General features: G+C 37.2%; 1 protein-coding gene across 5 annotated transcripts in view; it reads right to left on the bottom strand.

The window, feature by feature from the left end:
• Positions 1-27,183, bottom strand: part of LOC113055384 (protein diaphanous homolog 3) — a 259,998-nt gene that overhangs the window by 129,450 nt on the left and 103,365 nt on the right. For all 5 annotated transcript variants that reach the window (XM_026221660.1, XM_026221657.1, XM_026221663.1 and 2 more), the window contains 6 exons: positions 26,745-26,861; positions 24,146-24,264; positions 24,002-24,066; positions 22,388-22,492; positions 16,744-17,028; positions 14,010-14,124 (listed from right to left, as the gene is read on the bottom strand). In XM_026221660.1, coding sequence (XP_026077445.1) covers positions 14,010-14,124; positions 16,744-17,028; positions 22,388-22,492; positions 24,002-24,066; positions 24,146-24,264; positions 26,745-26,861 — 806 coding nt within the window. The remainder of the gene's footprint in view (positions 1-14,009; positions 14,125-16,743; positions 17,029-22,387; positions 22,493-24,001; positions 24,067-24,145; positions 24,265-26,744; positions 26,862-27,183) is intronic.

Genomic DNA, 27,183 nt, shown 5'->3' with positions numbered 1-27,183 from the left:
CAGCAAATGAAAGACTGAAAAATTACCTAAAAAGAGAAAAGACAAGAAAAGCAGAAAATTACACATTCATATTTTTCCATTTATACACAAGATGACACATGCTGAGGCGAATTCTAATAATTATCTGAGGTCGAGATGAGTGTGTGCAAGTGTGCGTACGCTTTCGCAACAGTAACTTGGCAGAGCGTCATAATTTACAGAGTGGAAAGGGCCCATTTCATTTTAATGAGCATGGAAAATGGAAATCAACAGCCTTTCCTGTTAAACATAAAATATCTACTATACATTTTTATACATATGCATCCTCTTTGCGAAGTTGTATCTTTGCGTGCATTCTCATTGAAGCGCCACAACTGCCCTGCACGCATACACACTAAGACAACTTTGGCAGTTATCCAGGCGTCCCACCATGAGCGCTCTGTTTTTATGCAAGCCATGTCACATTAACTGTTGTCCAAATTGGAAAAAAAGTCTTTCAAGACCCCTGCATGCTGTTCCAATCCAATTGTGCTTCTTCGAGTTCTTTCTGAACGCTAGAAAACATTGTCTGCCACCACCCACAACACACATGACAGTTTTGCACGTGTAAAAAACACTCACATTTTCTTCAGATAATGTACAAATCCAGCTCACCAGAATAACTTTATGACTACTGTCTCATCAGTTTTTGTTTTGGCAGTAGAAATGTACATTTCGCATTCCAAATAATACGTTAATTAAATCACTAAGAGAAAGAGCATCAGAAACTAAGACAAAAGCATGTTGCATGATCAAAATTGTTCCATGGTTGTAATTTTTTTTTATTTTTATAAAAGATAGATAGAAGTAACAACACTCTTAAATAACCTGCTAGACTAAAGTGACAAATGACGGATAAAGTCTATTGTTTGCTTATTACAATACATGTTTGAAACATAGGCCTACATGTTATGTATACAGCCTTGTTTTTGGATAGCTTAATGACTATTGAGAAGGGGAAAAAAACGACAAATAAAGTGAGGTGAAAGATTTGGTAAGCTCTCTCATATTCCTCCTCCGCAGGGAATGATGAAATATTAAAGCTGCAGCATTTGGACAGCAGCAGCGTCATGACCCAAGATTAACTTTTAAATAATGTTTTAACATGCTTAATATTTTATCATCTCAGCTATTAAGAGAGCAGTTCTATCAAAGCACCCAAAAATAAAATTATGAATCGATTTTCCTTTTTTATCATTAACTACAATCTCTAGAGAAGAAGAAAGTACACACGCTATTAAGTATTAACATTTAATGGGTTATACCAGTTGTATTTTTCAAATACTTTGTATTTTTAATTCACTTTTAGTTTAAGTTAAAGTTTAAGCAAAGAAAAAATAATAATTAAGTTTACAACTTAGTTTCAGACACTTTGCACCCCCCTTAGAATTACACTGGCTGTTGGTTGATTTTTGCTGCTGCTATCTTCTGTGTAAAGTTTCTAATTTTTCACTCTCATTATTCATCATTTTGTTGTTTCATTCTGGTTCAAAGTAAATATGGTACCTCATATTCAAATCATCTGTCTTACAAAAAATAAAGTTATACATCTTATTTTCAACAAATAATCTTCGACTGAGGAAGAAATTTTGACTTCTAAAAGTCACAATTTGACTCCACAGAATATCACAATATCTTATTCCATGACAAGAACCACAAAGCAGTTTTCATATCAATAAACACAGACACAAAAACACAAACAAACACACAAGTCTTGTAAAAACTATACAGCTGCATTGCTTAAGCATTATCAAAACATGATACACATAAAAAGAACTGTATAATGGAAGAATAAGGGTTAAACAAAATTTAGAAGTAGAAACGCATGTGCACACTTTTATTCCTCAAGCACACAGCTAACAGTGCTATGTGAGCAGTAAGGGTCAAATCTTGTATAGGCTGAGGGCAGTCAGCCGTATCAGTGGGTAAAACCTCATTCCTCTTTTTTTTTTCACCGTCTCTCTAATAGAACAAAAACTACTCAGTGAGAACTAATACCCTCCTTTATCCATCCATACTCGCCTGCCCACACTCTGCACTTATGTCCATCATTACAGACCCTCATCACATGCTCCTCTCTCAAATAAACAGTACTAGTCATGGACACGCAAGCAGCCTCCATATGAAACAAAAGCTGGCACCTCACTAAATCCGATAATGCTGTATGAGAAGACCATGCAAGTGAACACCGTGATAGGAGCTTCTAGAAACTATTAGAGTTTATATGGCAAAAGCAGAGGTGCTGCGTTGGGAGACTACATCAATAAACAAACATAAGACAAACAGAAAGATAGATTTATATAGATACATTTATATTGTTCATAAACATAATGAAAAACAATACCTAAACATAAAAAGTCCATGTACTCTACAGTCACTCAAAGGCCCAAATAGGACCAACAGAGGATACATTACCTTTAACCAGAAACTCAACCTGCCATAAGAGCTGCAGATTCAGTACTACTTACAGACCATCATAGTGAACATAGTCAAAAAAATAAATAAATAAAGGCTACAAAAAACAAAAAAAACAAAAAACTACGGATTACAAAAAGACCTTAACAAAATATTTAAAATGAATACATAGCATTCACACGCTCCTTGGATGCTATACATTTTCCAAGCTTCCCTTGCTCTAAGACTAATAAATGTATTTCATGATCTGGGTCATTGTTTTAATACAAAACCACACAACAGCCGGTGCTCCACATGGAGATCTGATCTCACCATCATCAAATCTGTCAGATATTAAATGAAGAAACAGATGAAACTGAGACCAACTAAATCCAGAAGAACTGTAGCAACGCCTTCAAGACATTTTGAGAAACCTTCCTCCAAAGCTACAGTACTCTGAGAAGCTTTAGACACTTGTGTAAATATGCTGTTAAGGATGCTTAAAAAAACATTGTCATAAATGGATTTTATTTATCAATTAACTTCTTTTAACTAAATCAAAATCAATATTTGGTGTGACCAGCCTTTGCATTTAAAACCGATTTTGTCCAGGTTCACTTGCACATTGTTTTGTCAGGTAGATTTGCAGGATGGTTTCTTCAAGTGTCTTGGAGATGGGACCACAGTTCTTCTGGATTTAGTTTGTCTCAGTTTCATCTGTTTCTTCATGTAATCACAGACAGATTCGATGATGGTGAGATCAGATCTCCATGTGGAGCACCTGCTGTTTTCAGACTGCTTGTGCATTCAAAAATAATTCAAAAATTAATGGCAAAATGAATGTTTGGAAATGTAAACTGATATTTTTTACTGACACTACAGCAAAATATGTAAATTTTTGCACAGTTGTGCATGTATAAAGTATTTATAATTAAATTAAATATATTTAAATAATTATAAAGTATGCATTCATGTGTGTTAAGGGCTAGATTTTGGCTGGAGGAAACAGCTATAGTGTGATGAGCGGTGAACAGAGTGAAAACTTTACAGTAGATGGGTAACCGATTTCTTCCTCGTGACCTTTTGTAAATTGTATTTATGACAAAGTCTTGTTTGAACATTGCCTGTTTCTGTCTGAGTCCGCTAGCACTGCTCCTGCGGATGGAAGAATGCTAAATGGAGCTAAATGCTATAGCCCTGCTAAAAAAGCCTAGCGACGCCCATGCTTCTTGCATACATTTCGGAATACCAGGAAAAAATTTTCAATCGATAGCTCAGACATTTAAGAGGCACCGAAATGATGCACCAAAATCTGTGTTCTGATTTGGTTCGGTTCATACCGGTTACGTAGGTAACCAGGTTTCAGTACCCAACCCTATCAATGACCGCTACCAAACTGGACAAAAGAGGGCTACATGGACAGCCAGGACTGCTAAGAGGATAACTGGTGCACTCTTGCCCGCCTATCCAGGATTTATGCCCCTCTAGAATGAGAAAATGGGCAAGAAAAATCATCTGGGACACCACACACATTGGCCACAACCTCTTTGACCTTCTTCCCTGTGGCAGAGGCCACAGATCAGTCCACTGGAAAACCAGACATAAGAGCAGCTGTTTCCACAGGTCATGTACTGTATCTCATGAACAGTTAAGACTAGCCAATGTCTTTGTGCATATACAACAATATGTAAATTCACATTTAATTATACCAACTGCATTCCCTCACCACAATCAGAGTTTCCAATATTCAATGTTAAACTGCAGTTTTTCTATAAGTAATGCAAATTTCTGTTACTTAAAGGGGGGGTGAAATGCTCGTTTTCACTCAATATCCTTGAGTACCTATAGAGTAGTACTGCATCCTTCATAACTCCAAAAAGTCTTTAGTTTTATTATATTCATAAGAGAAAGATAGTCTGTACCGATTTTTCCCGGAAAAACACGACCGACTGGAGGCGTGACGTGTGGGCGGAGCTAAAGAATCACGAGCGCCAGTAGGCTTTTGCATTGAAAGCTTTGGAAACTGTGACATTACCGTGAGGAAAAAAACACCCAAAACAAACCATGGCTAACAGTCAGATTCAGCCGTTTATTTATGATCCAGAATCAGATCCCGAGGCTGAAACTGAATGAGAGCAGCAGCAGCAACAACTCGCTCTGAGCGGGGCTCGAACCGGGTCTCATGTATGGGAGGCGGACGCACTAACAAGGAGGCAGAGATATTTTAAGCAGTTTTACTCACCGCCTGCGGTTCCAACACACGATCGTGACCCTTTTTCGTTGGGATTGCATCATTCTTAAGAAATAAACGATGTGCAAATCCGTCGTCAAACTGGGCCTTGTTTGTAAAACAAGCATCTTCGAAATGCAGGGAACAAACACTTGCACAACTCCGTTGATGCTCTGTAAAAATAAACTCCATCCACTGGTCCCTTAATGCTGTTTCTCTTTTGGTAATCTGTGCAGGGTTGTCTTGCCCTGGCAACCAAAAACACACTCCTTTTGTGACATTTCGCGACGCTCTCGCTCTGATCAGTGAATGTCTTTTGTGCTCTCAGTGCTCTGCTATACGGGAGCGCGTGCTCTGCTATACGGGAGCGCGCGCTCTTCCGGCAGACGTGCCCTCAGGACCCATATAAGGAAATTCCGCTCCATCTAACGTCACACAGAGCCATACTCGAAAAAAACTTTCCGAAACTTGTGACAAACCGGAAGGAGTATTTTTGGAACAGAAATACTCCTTCAAACGTACAACTTAATTTTTGAAACTTTGTCCATGTTTAGCATGGGAATCCAACTCTTTAACAGTGTAAAAAACTCAGTATGCATGAAATAGCATTCCACCCCTACCCCCCACCCCCCTTTAAAGAGAAATAACAACAATAATGCATTTTCTGCATCTGGTTTTGAGACCATGAGTGCATGATGAGTTTGTCAACTGGTAAATGACATTTCTTAATCAAACACTTTAATTGTGCTATTTTACCCTCTCTGTCACTGCATGCACTATAGTCATGATTCTCCCTCATGGGTTTTAGATGGTGCTGGTTAATCTGAGGTGAAGGGGTTCTGGGGCAGGTGTTTGATGGTCTGGAAGGTTGGAGCAGGTGTATGAGTGATTTGTGATCTGTAATTGACTCTTTAAATACAGTCATCATTTACAATTAAATGGTGGGACAGCTCACACAAAGAGCCAAAGCAATTATGTTGTATTTTATAACACACACACACAGTGTAATTTAATGGCACTCAGTAGTGTCAGATCTATGCAATTATCACTACATATTCTGTAAAACACAAGAGTATATGTAAGAAACTAAATGAACACTACATTACAGGACTAATGACAGGTGCCCTTGTGCATGTTAACAAGGTGTTTTCACATATGTAGGCAGCATGCATCAACAATTCAATTAATATAAATTGAAAGTGTGACATTCAGCTTTCTTTCGCCTTAAAAATGCATATAAACCGAGTCTGTAAGTGTCTTCTACCAGTTTTGTGGGCCAAATGCCTGTAATTACAAGCTTACAGAAACGCAGGTGTGTGAGTGTCCATATAAAGAAAATGTTCAATCATATGTCTCTTCAGACTGCATTAAAACTGAACTCTTAGGCAGCAAGTCTCAAAAAGAAAGGAGGAAGGAAGAAGAGAGGGAGAGAGAGATGTGGAGATTAATGCAAATTAACAACAACATGAGTGTAAAGGTGTGCAAAGAGAGACTTAAGGAGCAAGACAAGGAAGAAGTGCAAGCTATGCTTTCATGTTTTAACTAGTATACACGTGAATGCAATAGCAAATATGCAAAACCAATAACAAGTAATGTTTTGCAAAGAAATCAAGGAACAGAGGGAAAACTTAGTACTAGCAAAACAATGATAGCCAGTAAGCTTTTCCAGCATGTTGAGCTTATATATTACTATTCAAAAGTTTGAGGTTGATAAGAGGAGTTTATAATGGTTGACATAAGATATCTTATGCTCACCATTTGATCAAAAATACAGAAAAAGCAGTAATGTTGTAAAGTATCATTACAATTTAAAATAACTTCTATTTAATTTTTTTTTTTTAAATCAGTAATTGATTCCTGTGATGGCAAAAAATGAATTTCCAGCAATCATTACTCCAATTTGTAGTGTCACATGATCCTTCAGAAATCATTCTTATATGCTGATTTGTTGCTCAAGAAGATTTTCATATCATCAATGTTGAAAACTGCTGTGCTGCTTAATATATTAAACTGATACTTTTTTTTCAAAATACTGTTCAAACAACAGAATTCATTTGCAATATTTTAAATGTCTTTATCAAACATCTTACTGACCTCAATCTTTTGAACGTAACACTGAAATAAACAAACGGCGTAGAAACAATTTTCACAAAGAAATAGTATTAAATTTCAGTTTTAATTACACTGAGATTGTGTTACGACTAATCTGAATTTAAAGAAAGAAAAAAAGAACCCAGAATCACTCAAACATTGAAAGGTTTCATGGAAAAGAACAGTAAAATAGCTCAATACGGATGAAAAAAAGATGCTGAAATAGGCTAAGAATAAAGGGATGATGAAAGAGACAGACATGCGTCATCTCTCTGATCTTGGGAAGCAAGCTCTGTGCCTAACAACATTAACTACACACATACACACATTAGGAAGCAAATATGCCTATACTGTCATTCTGGAATCATTCTGGAGTGTTAAATGAGCACTATATGAGGTGTATTCCTGATCCTGAATGATCTTGAACGGCTCTTTTCTCTTTTCTTTTCATGCAAACCTGCAATTCGCACATAAATTCTCATGTAATGTCTCAGTGGTTTTTGACCGTGTGTGCTTTTCCATGTGAAATTTGGCAGATTTCCTGACGTCATAAAACCAAACAGGAAATATTCCTTTTCTATGAACATATGGCTACAAAAATCCATTCAGTGTAGATTTGTGTGTAGACCTGCAGGTTCTCTCCTCCTCATCCCAGCCTTTTTCAGGATGGTTGTGAGAGGGCCATCTCTGGGGGAACCTGAGCTCAGTAAAAGCCATGCAAACTCTGCACAATCTTTGAGCTCTTGTTTACCCTAGCCGCCCCGTTACAATCATTCATTTCGGTCTGGGTTTAGTGATCACTGAGAATCCAGAGTGGGAGCAGTGTAAGCGAAGGTGTGTTTTTCTGTGCTAACTCCATGTTTATCTCATCCTCACACGGTAACACATTCTGCACACAGCGGAAGAATGCAAAAGTGTGAAGTATGCCGTGAATGCCAGCTTAGCCATGCCAAGCTTTATATCTGAACAGAAAATTACTTTGTGGGCAGATTCTAAGACACATCAGGGAGATGAGCATAACCCTTTAGCACGTTTATGTAAAATGAAGGGATAAGTACAGTATGTGGTTGAAGAAATGGAGGACTGCAGGCTTAATCTGTATCGGGACCAGGGTGATAAAATCAAGGCTTTTATCCATTACTGTTATATTTGCAGTGTGTATCTATCTACTTCCATTACCTCTGTCCACATAAACACTGCAGCTAAATACAGCTGTGGCTTCTCTTCTGATTGCTTAATCCTATTCTGTAAACACAGACTTAGATATTCTAGCAGTGACAATGGCATTTAATCAGAGTAATCAGGGACACCAATATCAAACTGCTGATAAATAGTAAGAATACTAAAACAAAACATTAATTGAAGACTTTTAACACAAACTCCTAAAACATTTTAATATTACATTGGTTAAACTGCTGTCTTTCATGCATAATTTTTTTCAGCTACACCAAAACGTTGCCAAGTATATCTATTCTACATTATTCTGTACAGTCTGAACAATAACTTAAGGGATTCACAACATTTAAATGTGGATCTCACTCCCAAGACACATCTCTGGGTATGGCAACTAAAGCTTTAATTCCTTTTAAAGGAAATTCTGTGGAATTTATTTAAATATGGCAAACATTGAGCACTGAACTGTTATTGGTATCTGTAAGCATAACAAAATTAGCCGAAATATGTTTTAAACAAAAATGCAAGGACAAGGAATGGGAAGAGTTTTAAGAACGAGGAGTTCCAACTCTATGAACCTTTTATATGGGTGCAAATTCTGTGTGGACCAACTATAAGTCATCTTTAAACAGTCTGTCTTACAGAACAACTACAGCAAAGTTACAACCTACAGTATATAGGCAACTAAATAAGGTTTATACATTTCCAGTTAATATGTGACAACCTATATAACCAACAAAACAAGGCCTTGATAACACAGACACACATACCTTCACAACTCCTCCCAGAAGAAAAACAAAATATGTGCTGAATAAAATGCATCCATCCTACAAGAAATCACCTTTAAGAACATGACAAAGGACTGGGGATTAGATTACAGTCTCAACAAACTCAATTATGTTTATGCCATACGACCTGGAGAAGTTATTGGACCAATAATACTAACTCACAAGCTGGATCTATTTCACACCATTTCATCCACCAGTAATTTGGCAACTTGTGAACCAAGGGTCATATTACACAACACTGAATGTTATTCTCCACCTTCTGGTGAGGTTTTGTTTCAGGTTACAATCTGACAGTTTTTGTAGGTTGTTATGAGGACAATAGCACCACCAGAGTAGCACTCCCTTGGGATGTCCCACCAGCCGCTCAGCTCAGCAACACCGCCTGGGCACCTGCTCCCACAGGACGAGCCACATCTGGAGGGGTAGGCGGAGGAGAGATTTGGCTCCTGCAGATGTTACCTTCTCATAGAGGCTATAACACCTGCACTCACACTCTCCCTCACACACAAAGCAAGCATGACAGATGACATACATAAAAAGTCACACATAGCTCACACACTCACACCTGCTCCCTCACTCATTCAAGTCGATGGGGAGGCAGCAGAGTCATCTGACAAGAGGGACACGCTCGCCTCAGAACTCGCAATATTCCAAGAAAATAACCAGTCATTAAAAGCAGCAAAAATCATATTGTTAAAAACACTTGCACTCTCTTCTTTCTATTATTTCGGGGGGAAAAAAACTGAAACTTCAGATAAACAAAGAATAAAGAATAAATAAATCGAGAAGTGTCAGATTTATAATGAAAAAGTTCACCAAAATGCTTGTTTGTCTGCTTTAATAACAGCATTTTCAGCATCCTAAATAATAGCGCTGGATCTTGCATTTATTTATTTTCACGTCAAATGGTTTGTTTCCTTTTTGTGTGCAGGATCAATGTTTTACTTTTCTATTGTATGACACATCAGTATGGTACAATACAATACTAAAATATAATACTTTACAATCCTGCAAAGCGGTGATAGCATGGTGTCCATTTAATACAAATGAAGCAATAGGAGGTTCAGCCAATAAGAGCCCTATAAGAGGACCATATAATACATTTCTTTAGCTTTTTTAATGACTTGGTCTGACAAACTTTCTTACATTTTATTATAGTTATTCTGGTGTTTGGGAATAATTGTATCTACCCAACTTGTTAACTGACTGTGACTGAGAAATCTTTGAACTCTGAACAGTTGAATTGACACTGTTATTGTATAGATTTTGGCAGTAGTATATACCAATAAGGATTCAAATGAGAAATTTTTTTCAAAAGAAGCCATTTGTCCTCATTGCCTTTTTAACTGTACTGAAGCTTAAAACGCATTCATAATCAATTCTTATAGTTCAAAAGACAACATTTTCTAAAAATTACTAGTATCATGAACAATTCAGTTTGCCTGTCGAGTTGAGTCAACCACATGTGGTTTATAATGCCTGGTCAAAAAAACTGCCCAATCAGTAAGAAAACATTATTAAACATAGGCTAAGAAATAATAATTTATTTTTCAATATATTTTTAAATGCCACATGATCCAAACAGAAACCATTTTCCTACGCTGATTTGCTGCTCAGGAAACATTTCTTTTTTTTATTTGCAGTGTTCTGAAAGACTTTTAAGAGTTTTTAAAATAGTTTTTTTGCTGTATAAATGTAGACGTCTTTATTGTAATTTTCAATTAATTTAATACATCCTAGCTAAATTAAAGTATTCATTCATTTTTAGGGGGAATAAATTGAAAGAAAAGCATTGTTTTTTTTTTTTTACATTTGTTACAGGTATCTATTTGTTACATTTATATTATTTACATCAAGCTTTTGAATGGTATAGTAAAGTATATTGTTATTGAAAATGTTTCACTTGATTATACATTTAGTCAGGAATTTTAGTTTGGATAAAGTATTTGGAAAAAGTCTAACTAGTAAAATGTTTACACGTTATGTGAAAACTAGTACAAGTATATAAATATATAAAAAGAGACTTAGTCATGTTTTTGATCGCTGCTGAATAAAGTGCTTCAAAACTGAACTACATTTTGAACAATAGTGTAAACTATTCCAAAAAATCTTTTAGAAAGTGGAATTGTGTTCAGATTCTAGCTGAACTCAATGAAAGTATGGATCAAAATATCAATATCAAAGAACAAACTCTATGTTCCTTTTAAGGAGAAAAAAGTTGTCCAAAAAAAAAAAAAAACTTGTATAACATTATATAAAACTATTAAAACATGGAGTTGGTCAAGTGATTGACCAAATATAATAACTTCCACAATATTTCTTCTCATACAGATTCTTCCTGCACTCTTCTACTATGGTTCCTTGGACACCCTGTACTCAAACTGCCAAAGGCAATGAGAAAGACAAAGAGCTTTCTGACTGATGGATCATTTTAGCAAGTTGTGAAAACTGCATATGGTAGTATCAGGCCAGCAGATTGCAGGGCATGTTTTTGTGTGTTGGCTCTATTCCAGCAATCACTCAGTGGTCCAACAAAGGCCTGGATCATTGTGATAGAGGGCTGATGAAAGTCAGAGGCAGGGCAAGCTTGCTCTATTAAGTCGCTGCTGGTGATTGTTTCCTGCATGTGCCGCTTTGACGGGAAGAGTATGAGGCAAAATACAGGACTTTATCAGATTTCACACTGTAAAATAACAATGGCCAGCACAGCAACAGCAGAGAACAGCGAACAGCAGTGATGAAAATAAATATTTTATATTAAGTAGAAGTCTTGTTTCTTCTGGTTAATGTTTAATTTGGCTCCAGATGTCGGTGCACTTAAGGGAAATTAAGAACTTGAGAAACGGGATGAAGAGCAGTGAGTAGTACACCGTCCTTTCGGATGCTATCCTGACGTGAGGATTGAAGACGTTAGCTTCTGCTCCTTAAAGATAAGCAATGAATAAATAAAACTGAAACAAAAGCACTCGCTGCAGCTCCCAAAGACACTGGATGAGGAGTGAAAGGAGACAGAGGAGAGGAGTCCATCTGCGAGTGAGATGTGAAAGAACTCTGATGGGCCCCTGGGTGACCAGAGATGCTGTGCGATTGGTTTGTTCAGAGGAAATCTGGATTCCGGCTGTCATGAGTTCTGTAACCACATGAGGGAACACGCCGTTCTCTGGCCTTAAGTAAAGTGAAGTGGAATCTGACAGGTTGTCTTCATTTCTCAAGGACTGGAGAGCATATGACTGACAGGATCAAATCCTGCTTCGGGTTGAGAGGCAAAGCCAGTCTATAACACCCATCTATGAACTCTAACCTAGACGGAGCTGTTAGTAAAAGCAAAGCAGGTCAATCTTGTGCAAAGCAGACACTGGACATACGTATTGCAATTAACACATAGCTAATAACCACTTGGCATATCTCTTAATAACACTTATTATAATCAATGCCTTCAAAAGCTGATTTTTTTTTTCAAGCATTCTGAAACCAAAGACTAAAACATAATGATATGCCAATAAGGGTCCACCTTCCAAATATAAAAGTATTATTATTATTATGTTGATGTAAAAATATTAAACTAATAAAAATTTGTTCTTATCCATACAGTTTTCTGGCTGGCACTGGTTAGCTGTTTTCTTAACAACCAGTTGTCGTACTGTAAAGTCACACTGGATTTATCATATTTACTATCTGTGTGTACTGTAGAGTCTCTCTGGCACATTGTTCTGCTTTGGTCATCTCAGTTAAAGTGATCTAGAATGACATTACACAGAATAAAAAGAAACATGCTTAGTTCAAAGCCTTCTCTTATAACAAAAACCCTCCAAAGCATCCGGTTGAGAGTTCGAGGGAAACTCATTAAAAAGTTTTTCATTTAAGTTCAAAAGAAAGAAAAGAAAATGGACGGATAAAAGAGCTTAGAAGAAAGTGTGGAGGTGGAAAGTCACAATGAGGAAGAGGAACTTTGTTTACCTGATGGAGTTGAGGATGATGCTTGTTCGCATAATTAAAGTATGATTTGCCAGCATGTAAAATATCTGCCTCACGCACATAATTTAAATAATCTGACAACCTTGTAAAACACTTTCACCATTTGCCCTGTTGAAGCTAGACGTCTTGAACTGTGTGCATAATTCAAGGTTCGGTCGCATAACATCGTCCCTGTGGGTTCTGAGACAGGCGGAAGACAGAATGAGATATCTGCATACAGAGCTAGGTAGTGACAGGTAGACAATGCTGATATGAATAATTGAAAGAAAAGAAAAAACAAGCAAAGCAACATGCCGGAGCAGTTCACAACAAGCTAAATGTAAATAAATCATCAGTAGGGGAAGAGACTAGAGAGCGAGAGGGGGAGAGGGATCTTAATTATCTTGTGGCTGTTTTAATGTTCAAATGACTAAATCCAAAACCTTGTTATAGGTGCAAAACCAATTTCTGGTGTGCCTAACTCCTTTCCCTTTATTTAGTGTCTGTTTGCGAGTAGCGGTACAGAAACACAATAGTAACAGCAGCAGGCAACGGTCCTGTCGAAGTGTTAGAGGGAATATCAGAAATCAAATCGTTTCTGACATCAGTTTGTGAGTCAGTGTCTAAAGCTCACAGTCAAGTCAAGGACAGTTACAAGTCGGACTGATGAAGGTAGAATATTTTGAAAGCTGATTCTTGGGCAAAAAAAATATTTTTTTCAAATTGAATAGTGTTCATTATATGCTTGTACTTTCCACACAGCCTCAACAGCCCAAAAAAGGACAGAAAAGCGCATGATGGAGAGAAAAAATGCATATACAACACAATGACAGAAATTTCCTCAAATACATTTGAATGCCTCAAGAAAATGTAAATACCAACATAAAACATATAAAAACTTATGCTTAAAACTAAAAACATGATGAACTTAAAATTAAACAGGCCTTTATGATGATATCTATTGAGTTCTTTATTTGCAGTTAGGTTCTAATATAGTTTTGTGCTGTCCCATTCTTCAAAATCAGCCTGTTTGTAGAGCTGTTTGATATTATGAAACATTAACTAAACAATGAGAGCTAAAATGAGCCACAAAGTCTGAAGGTCAGACTGAAGCGAAAGCATCAGCAATCTGTTTCTAACAGAAAGATATGCAGAGCAACAGGTGCTACACAGAAAAAAAATCAAGGTTAGCTTCTCTTATGTTTTGAAGCAGTAGTATCTGTCCTTCTTATACTTCACAATGGCTAGAAAGGCCCAAGGTTCTAAAAAACAAAAGTGCTGACCATCTAAGAAATGTTGATTATGCTACTGCAGTACAGTATTTATGCAGTGACTACACAGAAGCGTTAACATTGACTTACCAGCTCTCTGTGTGCTGAAAGTGGTGGCGAGCCTGGACAGCAGATCCTCATTCTCGTAACGGTCCTCTTTGGCGATGACCCAAAAACAGTTCTCGGACATCTCCTGGGGTGAGATCTGCACAGAAACAGAAAACAAAGAAAAATATTATATATATAATCATGGCCTGACATCATCATGACACATCATGGGAGGTCAGGATGCTGGAGCTGCTAGGCAACGTGAGGCATCCAAACAGTGAGGTGGTTTATGAAAAAGTAAAGAGGAAACCTATTCAAATATTCATACTGTGTTCTATCGCTGCTCTTTATTTTGTTCTCCTACATGTCAGTGTATGTGACATCTGAATGCAGCCCTGGAGAGGCTCAATCTCCGTTATCTCAGTACATGAAAACACAGGGCCGAGATCTCCAGTCACACAGCACCACACACAGGCCACACACACGCACTCACACATGCATGCCTAAAACACCCATGAAGCACTGCACTGAGGGAGCACAAACTGGTGATCATCATTTAGGGGGAAAAAGCAATAAAATGAAATGACTAAATGAAATGAAAAGTAACCAAAGGAAAGAAGGAAGAAAGTAAAGAAACAAAAGTAGGACTATACTATGGAAGTCAATGGCTACAGTCAACTGTTTGGTTACCTAGATTGTTTCACAAATATATTCTTTTATGCCCAACAGAAGAAACTCATACAGGTCTATCTGTTTTATTTTTTGTTTCATTCATAAGAAAGTAAAGACTACAAACAGTGTTTTAGTGCTGTTCTAAGATTTAATCTGTCGCAGTTTATCATTTCATTCAGATATAGGCATAATATCCACACAAAATGTTTACAAACATTATTATAAACCACTTCGTGTTCCAATAATCCACATAAAAACAAAATGTTTTGCTTAACATCATGGCAGTATGGTGATAACAGAGCAGTGTGTTGTTGTTGTTTTTTTCATATGTTTTACTGACTGTATTTTATGATGATAATGAACAGGCAGCAAAGCTTAAAGGTGCAATGGGAGATCTTGGAAAATGCTAACATTAGCCTGATAGCACTGAAAGCGAACATCCCACCCCTGCCTGCAATCGCTGTCCAAAGCCACGCCCCCTGAACGCAAAGTGAAGTAAACTGCTCAGGGAGTAGGGAGCAATGAACACCTTGTAGGGATCATGTCGATAGGAACACATTTCATTCACGTAGCTCACATCAAACAAGTTGGTCATCCTATTCAGAAGGTGAGTTATTGGGTGCTGCACCAGGTGACCTGGCCTCCACAGTCACCGGACCTGAACCCAATCGAGATGGTTTAGGGGTGAGCTAGACCGCAGACAGAAGGCAAAAGGGCCAACAAGTGCTAAGCATCTCTCTGGGAACTCCTTCAAGACTGTTGGAAGACCATTTCAGGTGACTACCTCTTGAAGCTCATCAAGAGAATGCCAAGAGTGTGCAAAGCAGTAATCAAAGCAAAAGGTGGCTACTTTGAAAAACCTAGAATATGACATTTTCAGTTGTTGCACACTTTTTCTGTTATGTATATAATTCCATATATAATATAAAAAATGCTAATTCATAGTTTTGATGCCTTCAGTGTGAATCTACAATTTTCATAGTCATGAAAATAAAGAAAACTTTTTAAAAGTTTTTTTTCAAACTTTCGGTCTGTACTGTAATATATATATATATAGCCAAACTTTATTATGTTTTCCTTCCTCTCGTTTTCTGCTTTTTGCACATGTAAAATGAATCCCCGGGAAACAAATGTTAGTGTTTTCAATGGGTCACAGAGAATTATGCTTTCTAATTTTATTAAATTCTAGTTTAAAATAGTCTTGTCTGTTAATAGTTAATAATCAGTTAACAAGCACTGGTTGTCGGGTTAGAAAAAAAAAAACGTAAATTAACATCCCTATAAGGTAACATAGCTAGCAGAGCATTGTGGGATGATCAGTTTAATGGAGTCTTCTTGTTGAGATAAAGACCGAAAGGGTAATCAATGAGACCAGCTGTGCTAATGAACAGACCTCACACTCCTGCCAAATACCTGAGCCAATAACAACTCTTCAAATCTGCTCCATGAGGACATGTACAAAGAAATCAAACGCTCAGTAACTGACTGAACATAAGCCTGAAGAGTAGCCTCTTAGTGGAAGTGATTAACCCATGTGTCCAACCACGTGTCTGATTAAGCGAACATGTGCTGCTACGTTCTTCCCCTCTGACATGTTCCCATGGTGCACCAGTTGTCTTGTCTTTGGCTTCCTGAGCTGCAAAACTCTTGTTAATGAGTGATAAAAGTCTTAGGTCAAGAGCCATAATATTGTATGGCGGCAGTTTCTCAAGCAGCTGTTCAAAAAAAGCTTCCGTGTCTTCCTAATGGCTAATTACAAACAGGTTTTGGATGAAATGAAGCATATGGTGGGTTCTTTAAAAACATCTGTATAATGGTGGCAAAAAGGACAAAGATTAAATATTAATCGTAATGTTATAAACTGACACATCTTCCAAGAAACCAGAGCAGGCAGTCATACAGTAAAGGCTAATGCTTCACAACAAAGCAACATTTGCTGTAATGACACTTGACAGAAAAGTTTTCTTTGGTTACTTCACAAACATCTGTCCTTTTATGCTGCTGTCGCCACCACATTTGAGCACCAAAGGTGGATTCTGTCCTGTAAGGGTTTAACTGAAGTTTAAGACTAAAGAAAAGTTATTAACGGTACAGAAAATGTTACCTTTGACCAATTGAGGCGCTTAATGGAAGTATCTGGCTTGAATTCCTTCTTGGGTTTGAGGCCAAAAGGCAATATGAGTTTAATTGTGGAGGATATCAGCGCGCCCATCCCCAGAGGAGGAGGTGGTGGTGGAGGCATCCCAGGCATGGAGGCACAACCTGGTGGAGGTGGTGGAGGTGGAGGGGGTGGTGGAGCTTGAGTTCCAGGAGCAGGTGGAGGAAGAGGTGGGGCATTGGGACATAAGGAAGAGGCAGTTGAAGGCAAGGCCACTGGAACTGCTCCAAACTATGAATACAAACAGCAGATACACACTCCATATTAATTCAGTCCTTGTTTCTAAAATGACTTTAAAACAAACACTACTGTTCAAAGACTTGGGCTAGTAAGATGATAATAGATGATAAATTGATAGAAAAACATTGTACTTCCAGTTTGAGACCTTTCATTTAGTATTTTAATTAGTGATGCACCGATCATGATTTTTCATAGCCGATTCTTTTTTTTTTTATTGGTTAGTTGTTAACAAGCAAACTGAACTTTAAAAAAAGTGATACACTTATAAATGCCACTTTATATAAAGGTAAGTGGAGAACAAAATGCAATTGCTATTAAAAACTTTTCTTTAGACAGTCAGTTCCCCTCAGTGAAACATTCATATAACCCCTCACTCCCAATTCAGTATTTATATTTTCTTGCTGTATTTCGTGAAGAGTGAGCTTGCTATGCCAGCTACATTATTTTCTCCACTTCAGCTACTCTGGCCTGTTGAAGTCCTGTTTATAGACTCAGGTATGATGCATTTTTCTTTATCACTGTCTCAATAGCTCCCAAGAATAACAAAAAAATAAGTACAAAAAATACAGTATAAAGAATGGAGAAATTTAATGTATTATTATACTTATTTTCTGTTATTTTTAGGAGCTACTGGAACAGTGATATAGATCTACCAGTCGATTGTGATCAGTGGGTTGGCAACCACTGTTTTATAGGATAAATAGAGAGTTCTAAAGAACAGAATTTATTAGAAATAAAAATATTTTGTAACATTACAAATGTCTATCACTTTTTAATCAACCTCACGCATTTTTGCTGAATAAAAGTTTTTGTATTTTTTTTATTTTTTTTTTATGTACTGACCCCACACCTTTGAAAAGTATTGGAGTAACAATTCACAATAAGGTACAGTTCAGTTTAAGATGTTAATGCAGTAAGTATTATGAACTAACACTGAACAAAAGTTTTATTAACACATATTAATGCAAATTGTAGTTTTAAATTAATATGAAATTAGAATGATAAAAACTATAAAACACATTGTTCATTGTTAATTCATGATACTAAAATTAACCATGAACAGCTAATGATTTGCAATAAATATGATGAAAAATAAACAAATAAATAAAATAAAAATTTACCACACTGTAAGAAAATGACAGAAGAAAATGAAAGAAAAACAAGAAGGGAAAAAAACTAACAAAAAAAAGGACAAGATGACAACGAATGAAAACAAAAGGGACTCAGGAGTGAATTTATGCTAATATTTAAGCTTCTGTGCTAACATACGGACCATAAATCTATTTATGCTTCTAAAAACAAGTTTGAATCCTGCTGGCCCAGTAGCAGTGCACTTCTGGGTGATGTCATGATGTAGTGGTGAAGATTCAGGGTAAGTAAAAAGAAAGTTTCCAGGTCTGATCACTGTAAGAATCCAGAACCAGTTGCATCATTGAGGAAAGTCCTTAAACCCTATGTAACTTCAGAGGAATCATGCCTGCAATAAACTCATACCAATAAACTGGCAATATCAGAATAACAAAATAAAAATAAAAGATCCTATTTGCTGTAAGGTTACATTTGTGTACAACAGAGACCTACAGTACCTGTCCTTCCAGATTTACTCAGGCAGGTAAGTAAATATAAAAGATTAATAAGACCATAACCCTTTCCTCGCTCAAAACACCTCCACATCAAACATTCAGAGAAAACAAGTACGATACATTACTCTGGTGTATTCACACCATTCATCCTGACTGGCAAACAGCTACAAGAGTGGGCGGGGGTGGGGAGTGGGGGGTGAGGGATTTATTGAACAAGTATGTGTGCTCTAATTCACACTGCGTGCATGCCAGCCTCTGGATAATTCAAGGCTAAGAGTCAGCATGACTGAGAATTGTGGAGAATTGACTGGGTGATTACGTTTTGCATTGCTGCAAACGATCGCACCCCAAAAAGATGGATCAGCTTAACTGCCTGCACTCCAAACTTTCACTTCGCTCATTGGCCACCATTATTTAGGAATCGATCAGCTCTATCGACGATAGCCCGGTGAGCCAAAAAGCAATTGATCAAACAAACTGTTCAGTTGATGCCCTATTTGTCATGTCAGTGAGAGGGGTTTGGGATCCCTTTTAAAAAATAAATAAATAAATAAACAACAACAACAACGACGACAACGACGACGAAGAGTCTCGAGTCTGAGGAAAGAGTGTAGGAGAGGGGTACAGACATAAAGCCAGGTTAGCCAGGAAGTAAAGAAAACAAAGAGAAACTTCATTGTGCAGTAGTATCACAGCTTTCATTGTAATACAGCAGGTTAATTTAATATATATATATATATATATATATATATATATATATATATATATATATATATATATATATATATATATATATATATATATATATATATAAAATGTCCAATGATATACAACTACTACCAATAAATAAATGATAGAAATCAATGCTAGTGTTAAAACGATAAACACTAAAAACTCTGATATGTGGTTGGAAACGTGCACTTCAAAAGTTTTTGCCATTATCTATTGTTATCCTTTTACATTTGTATGAAATGATGATACAATAATCTTAATATATGCAGAATAAATTAAATATTCAGAATTGGCTCATAAAAACCAAACAGCCGATACTTTACTAATATCGTGCCAATACATTATGAACCCCTTCTTTGTATTGTAAAACAAAAATCATTACAGAAAAATAATAATCATAAGAATTTGAAAACATAAAAACGCAAGCATATATAAAGTAATAAAAATGATTTTTTTTTGTTGTTTGTTTGTTCAAAAGACACAGGCTCTGATTTAATGACTGAATATGGAGGAGCTAAGATCAAGTCTTTAGACCAGTATGATGCTCTTATAGCAGCTATTCATGGTAAAATAGAGAAAACATTAGGGCAGATTGTGCCAGTCTCTATTAGAGAGAAACACAAAAGCTGTAAACAAGTTTGATGTCAGCTCAAAAAAGAACTAAAATCTTTGTGTAGAGAAGGGGCATGATCAGTATACTTGGCACAAAATCTCTTTAAAAATTAAATAATGTGAGGAAGTGAGGTTATTCTGTTCATTATTATGATAGTTCAGTGGTAGAATTCAGTGGTAGGGGCGGCAGTGGCTCAGTGGTTCATGTAGGTTGTCTACAAACCGGAAGATTGGTGGTTCGATCCCCGGCTCCATCTGACCAAGTGTCGAGGTGTCCTTGAGAAAGACACCTAACCCCAGCTCCTCCCGACGAGCTGAATGGCGCCTTGAATGGCTGACACCGCAGTCGGTGTGTGAATGAGTGTATGATTGGGTGAATGTGAGGAATATTTTTTTAGGGGGGGGGGGGGGGTCGTGGCCTAATGGTTAGAGGGTTGGACTCCCAATCGAAGGGTTGTGGGTTCTAGTCTCGGGCAGGACGGAATTGTGGGTGGGGGGATGTACAGTTCTCTCTCCACCTTCAATACCATGACTTAGGTGCCCTTGAGCAAGGCATCGAACCCCCAACTGCTCCCCGGGTGCCGCAGCATAAATGGCTGCCCACTGCTCCGGGTGTATGCTCACAGTGTGTGTGTGTGTGTTCACTGCTCTGTGTGTGTGCATTTCGGATGGGTTAAATGCAGAGCACAAATTCTGAGTATGGGTCACCATACTTGGCTGAATGTCACTTCACTTCACTGAATTGTGTATTAGGGACTGGGAGACGTTTGTGTGATCGATTAACTGTTATTGATCAAGATGGTGCCACGAATGGCAGCCACGCCGCTGAGCTCTGCAATTCTTCTGCTGTTTTTGTTTGTTTGATCTTTTTAGCCATTCTTCTTCTACAAGTTTTACCAGAGACAAACTATGTTAACATTAAGCAACTCAGACAATATTCTTCCAGTTTTTGATTAATCAGACATTTTGTTGGACATTCTAGCCAGAGGTACAGCAGTGTTGTTCAAACACATGCTCAGACACAGAAGAGAGAAGCATGCCAGCACATTGGTTAAGCTCTGTGCTCCTAATCATTCATCTTGCCAATGTCCTTTCACTTTCTAACAAAACGGATTAACAACTTCTCACCCACATCAACAAGGACTTCTCAAACTCTGGATTGTGCTTCACTAAAACCTGGCTGAGTGAAGCCATTCCGGACAACACGCTTCATCTGTCAGGCTTCCAGCTGTTCAGAGCGGATAGCATCGCAAGAGGTGGTGGATTGTGTTTCTATATCAATGAAAGATGGTGTTCAGATGTAACAACTCTGAAAAAGATATGTTCTCTTAACTTAGAGGTGCTCTTCAAAAACTGTAAGTATGGATTTGCCGGTACAAGTATCAGTATCAAACGGTTCATGGGGCAAATTCCCAAAGGAAGTGATCATTCATATGAAGGACATTTGCCAAGTATGGTAACCCATACTCTGAATTGGTGCTCTGCATTTAACCCATCCAAGTGCACACACACACACAGTAGTCTAAACTTCTATTTAGAATTTGTCCCGTGAACCATTCGGTACCGATACTCTTACTGGCACACCACTAATGGTAAACCTTTCTACTCGCCGTGGGAGCTTTCTTCGTTCATTCTTGTGAATGTGTACATTCCTCCGGACACATGTGCGAGCACAGCACTGCAACAGCTGGATGAACGAATAACTGACACTGAGCAACAGTACCCAGACTCTCTTTTAGTAATTCTTGGAGATTTTAACAAAGCAAATCTTTCCTGGGAACTGCCAAAATACAGACAATACACCAAAGACAGTAATATTTTGGATCACTGTTACACCACAATAAATGAGGCATATCACTGAGTCCCACAGGCAGCTTTGGGGCTCTCTGATGACTGCCTGGTTCATCTTATACCGACCTACAGACAGAAGCTGAAATCAGCTAAACCTGTATTAAGGACTGTAAAAAGATGGAAAGCCGAGGGGGATTTACAAGCCTGCTCTGGACGAGCTCACAGAGACTGTAACTTCATACATCAGTTTCTGTGAGAATATGTGCCCCCCCCCCCTCACTTTTAATAAAAAAATATTATTGTGGTATTGTAATTTCAGGCAAGAAAAAAAATAATGAAACAAAAAATAAAAAAGGCACTGATTACTTCTAACAGGACGCAGGACAAAGCTCACAATTTAGATGAAACACAGGACACTGATTACTTCTACTGCTCAGCCTTTTTTGGTTGTCTTGATCTTCAATTCTCCAAATTTGTCAACTAACCAAACAGTCAGTCTCAAACACTGAACAAAGCAATATCAGAAAGAAAAATGATTAAACACATAGAATCCAGAAGGGGAGACAGAAATAAAACAGTGAGAATAGAAAGAAAGTGAATCAAAGTGAAAAAAAAAAAAAACACACAGGTACCTGGTTTCTATAGGACTGAAGTTCAGCTTCCAGCTCACTGATCTTCTCCTCTTTCTTCAACAACTGGGCTTGAGCTTCCTGTCTGCTCAGGAACTCCTCCTCAAGCTGGAGAACAAAACCATATCAACAGAGATTACCAAAAAAAAATATAATAAAAAAATGCATACAAACACACATCCCAAAATTTTTTACTGATGTTTCAACACTGCTCCAATTTGTTCTTCTGTAAGTATTATGTACTAAGGCTGAGAACTAATTACTGAGATAAGTGATAACTGCACTAGTATGCAACAAATACAAATCAAGATACAAGTCTTCACAAAAACAAAAATCTTTAAACCATTTTTAATAAAATGTATGAGTCAAAAGTATTATAGTTAAACAATTATCATTAAAAAAAGTATTATATAAATTAAATCATCTTATCGATCCACCAGTTCACATTTACAGCTCTGTGTGTTTGCAGGGTAAAATCACGGGTCGATTTTCACATTCATCTGAACAAAAACGACCCCAATACTGTGTGTATTGTTTTAGGACCACAGTTCTAGGATCACAGAACACAGTTCTAGGATCTAGCCAATTCTATTCCAACAGAGGAGACCTAATTCAAATATCAAACAAACCTTGGATCCATGGAAACCATACATTTTTTATCTTTCCATCTTATTTTTAAAGTAAGAGTTGGCGTTCACTTAATTGAATGAGGTGATGACAGCAACCTCCATTAAGCCTATTTAGCTGTGCAAAATAGTTCACTTTGCTGCTGAACGTTGTTAACTAGTCTTTGTATTACAATTATTTTACATTCATTAATGTACTAATAAACAAATTTGTTAAGTGGGTCACACATCAGACGTGAAGTGCTGCACTATATATATAGAATACATTGAAATAAATTACGTTAACTATCTCAAGAGGGTTTACCAACAGGTATGTTTAGGTCTAGGAGTTGGATAGGACAATAATAAGTGTATACAAATAAACAACTACATAATTCCTTAAAAATAATAATATACATAACTGAATAGCAAGTACTATAAAATCGTGTTTATTTAATGAAATCATAGCCTTCTGAAGCTTAATCATCGCATAAAGCCCTATCACATTTGAGAACAAATTTAAGACCTTCTGAAACCATAATTAAGACTTTCTTGTACAATTTAACCTGTTAACGAGACTAATTGACCATTCTAACCGAACAACGCCAGGTAAGTTCATTTTATTCATCAATTTCATTTCCTAGATGTAAAACCATAAATGTTTTTTTGCTAGTTTAAAAAGTTAAATAGCCATCTGGCAAGGATGTAGTTAAAGAGCTGTGGTTTTGCATCTATAGATCCATTGCCCTCAACCACGTAGATTTTGGCCCACAATTATAAAGGAACGTTCCCAACAATCAATACAGAGGCCTTTTTAATCTCAGAATACTGTTAATTACAAATGGCTGTTTGAACGATTTCAAGTAATTTTGCCTTAATTAAAGAAAGCTAAATGGTGTGGTCGTGAATGGTCTTCAAAGGCTGCATACTTCATTAGAAGAGCCAGAGTGAGGGAAAAAAAAAAAAAACAAGGGAGGGGTGGACGATACTGTGGGGAAAAAAGGGCACTTGCCTTTTGAGCCAACTTCTCAGCCCTCTGTTCAAACTCCTCAGCCTTGGCTTTATCCACACACACCTCTGTGGAGAAACCACGGAGAGATTAACCATTAAAATCAAAGTAAACAAACCGACCAATTCAAAGATAAAGCATACGCACCTAACAGGTGGCTGAAGTCCACATCTAAACGCTTGCGGTATTCAAAGTCAGGATCTGTGCCGCTACGATGAAGGACAATTTGAGACACACACTCCTCTATGATCTTAAAATACTGAGGCCTAGAGGACAGATAACAAGAGAGAATATGAGAGTGTGATGAGGGAAGAAAAATCAATGCATTGTAATATCTTTTTGAGAATGCGGTACCACTGAATCAGGCACAAAATGAGAAAAATTGTTAAATTAACTCTAAATCCTCTGACAGTAGCAATACTGGCTTATACAAGCTATTAACTGGTGTAATGAAAATGACTGAGTCCTTTAAATCTGCGATGCTGCTCGACACTCACATAAAACCGAAAGAGAGATATAAAATGGAAAGGGATTTGGAGAGAGACATAACAAAAGTGAGAAGGGATGACATATGAGATATGGTAGAGTGAGCTCATCAACTGCAGTCAGGAAATACATGTGCCCAACTCCACACCTTGAGGTTTGTATCCCTATCTGTTATGATAATGTAAGCTCATTACTTTCATAGTTTCATAATTGAATTAAAAAAACAGAAGTAATATTTGTTTATATATTATAAACTCTAGCCTTTGTGATTGAATACAGAGACATTTCGAGAGGTTTGTTTAAAAGAGTTAAATTAGCAGAGCTTCGGAGGGGAAGGTGGAAATGATTAGAATCAATCAGGCTGAGGTGATGCGCTTTGACCCGAGGTGAACACTCTGACCTTTTACTGGCATCATTTCTCAAGGCAAGGCACTGTGAAGCTGATGCCCAAAATACACCATAATAATAATGGCTAAAATTCAATTTTAATCACTTATAATTCAAATCAGTCTCAGTATTCTAGTGCTAATAATCATGTTCACTAATTGATATATTTGACTACGGCTCAAATAAAGTACCCAAATCAACCACATAGTGAAATATCAAATATGCTTTACATAAATTAGGATTATTAAAATCAGGTGGCCATATTTTCAGTTTTATAGTGAGTCAGCATTAACAGCACATTAATCAACATTCCCTGACCATAAAAAGAAAAAAAGTGCGTAGTCATGGTATGAAGTGGGTATACAGTACACAGCCTATCTGCAGTGGTTTTTAAAAACGGAGTAATATATCCTGTGTTCTACATATTAGGAGCCTGCCTTTTGATCAAGACTAGGTTTAACACACCCCAGCTGTGAGCTCAAAGACATGAAAACTCTCTTTGAGCAGACGCCACAGATGAAAAGAGAGAACAACGGTATATAGGGAATGGGAAGAGTAATGTGGGCATGTGAGATGAGAGGAAGATGAAAGCAGGTCCATTCTCTTTGTCGGACACTGTCATTGGATGGTTTGGGGGGAAATAGACCAGCAGGGCGTTAGGACTGCCTGTGTAGAATAAATAGCATTCATGGACAGAGTTTAGAGAGAAATGTTCATGAGGTGAGAAGAGCTTACTGGGACGACTGGGGCAGTTTAATAAAAATTGACCAATTTACCAGCAGGACTCGAGGAGCAGACATAGCCAAGTTATGTTTATTTAGTCAGAGCAGATTTTTTTAATCAGTTTAGAAACAAGTAAAGAACACTTTGGTATACTTGTTTTTTAAGGATTCACTGCAGCCAGGTCTTCCCTCCAGGTCTCTATATATTAAACTACAATTTGAATAATATGTTTGTAATAAATTGGATACAAATCTACCGGAATTATTGCAAAATACATAAAATTGTATATGTATACAAATTAACAAAATTCTATTTTAATTTAGAAATATTGCATAATATTTTACATGCATACATATATGATAAACGATAGATAAAAACCATGAAGAACACATAGATAAAACGATTGAATAGATTGATAAAGTGGTAGAACGATTAAACGATCGGTAGAAGGGAAAACAGAGTGAAAAAAACAATCAATAAAGCGAAAGATAGACAGAAGACATAGCGATAAATATAGATATATCTCTCCAGGCAGAACAGGCGCTTCTTTTCTCCTGTACCAACGCTCAGCAGACGGTCTCTATCTTTACACATCTATTTCCCTTTGCACTTCTCTCTTCTACCAAAGCTGTTATTCTTAACACAATACAGCTCACTGGCTAAAGAGCTTGAAAAGCTGTTCTCCAACACTCAACACACTGAGTCATTAGCGAGACCTTAATGCAGAGAGATGTATGCCATTGCATCACTGGCACTAAATGAGTCCAAAATTAATAAAAACCTCAGACTAGGTTTGAAAGGGAGGAGAGGCGGCATTTTCATGAAAATTAATAAATACAAGATGAATGTAACATGATTTATAAGGGCCTGAGTAGGTTTTGAAAGACATTTTCTTTTATCTTTAGATTTAATAAAGGTCATTGTGTGCATCAAAAGGTCAAACACACCTACTTATTTTTGAAAATCATTTGAAAATGCACACATTAGCAATAATAAATGCAAACTTAAAGAAACAGAAGCATGTGAATTCCGTATCAAATAAGTAAAATGTTTAAAAATTCAAAATGCTTTAAAGTAGCGACCCTCGGAATAGATTACATGCCCACTTGTTGGGTGTTTTTTTTTATATATAAAATGAAATAACCCTTACTGTGTGAAACAGTCATTCCTGATCAGAAGCAGGTGCTGTAGTATGGAAAGAAAATGGCTCTCAGTGCTTGTGTTCTTCACAGAGGAGTATAACACATTAAAGACATCTCCAATATCAGTACCCACTGTGTCAAGGAGCAAACACTGCATCTGGCAAAATAACAGCAACAAATGGAAACATACAGAAGAGAGCGTACACACTCTTGATACATGCAGCCTCGTCACAGCATGAGACTTGTAAACATTGCTAATGAAAGCAAATGATTCAGGATGATTTATAGTCATGATTAAATCTTAAGAAAACAGCATCAATACAGTCAGTGCACAGTTTTGGAAGATATGATTACAGTCTGCACATGACCAACATATTATTGTAGGAGGTCCTCTAAAGATCAAAGAATGAGTTGGAGAAAGAAAGAGAAGACGACACAAGGGAGGGA

Source organism: Carassius auratus, chromosome 36 (genome assembly GCF_003368295.1).
Source record: "Carassius auratus strain Wakin chromosome 36, ASM336829v1, whole genome shotgun sequence".
NCBI lineage: Eukaryota > Metazoa > Chordata > Actinopteri > Cypriniformes > Cyprinidae > Carassius > Carassius auratus.
This window is presented reverse-complemented; position numbering and strand designations above follow the sequence as displayed.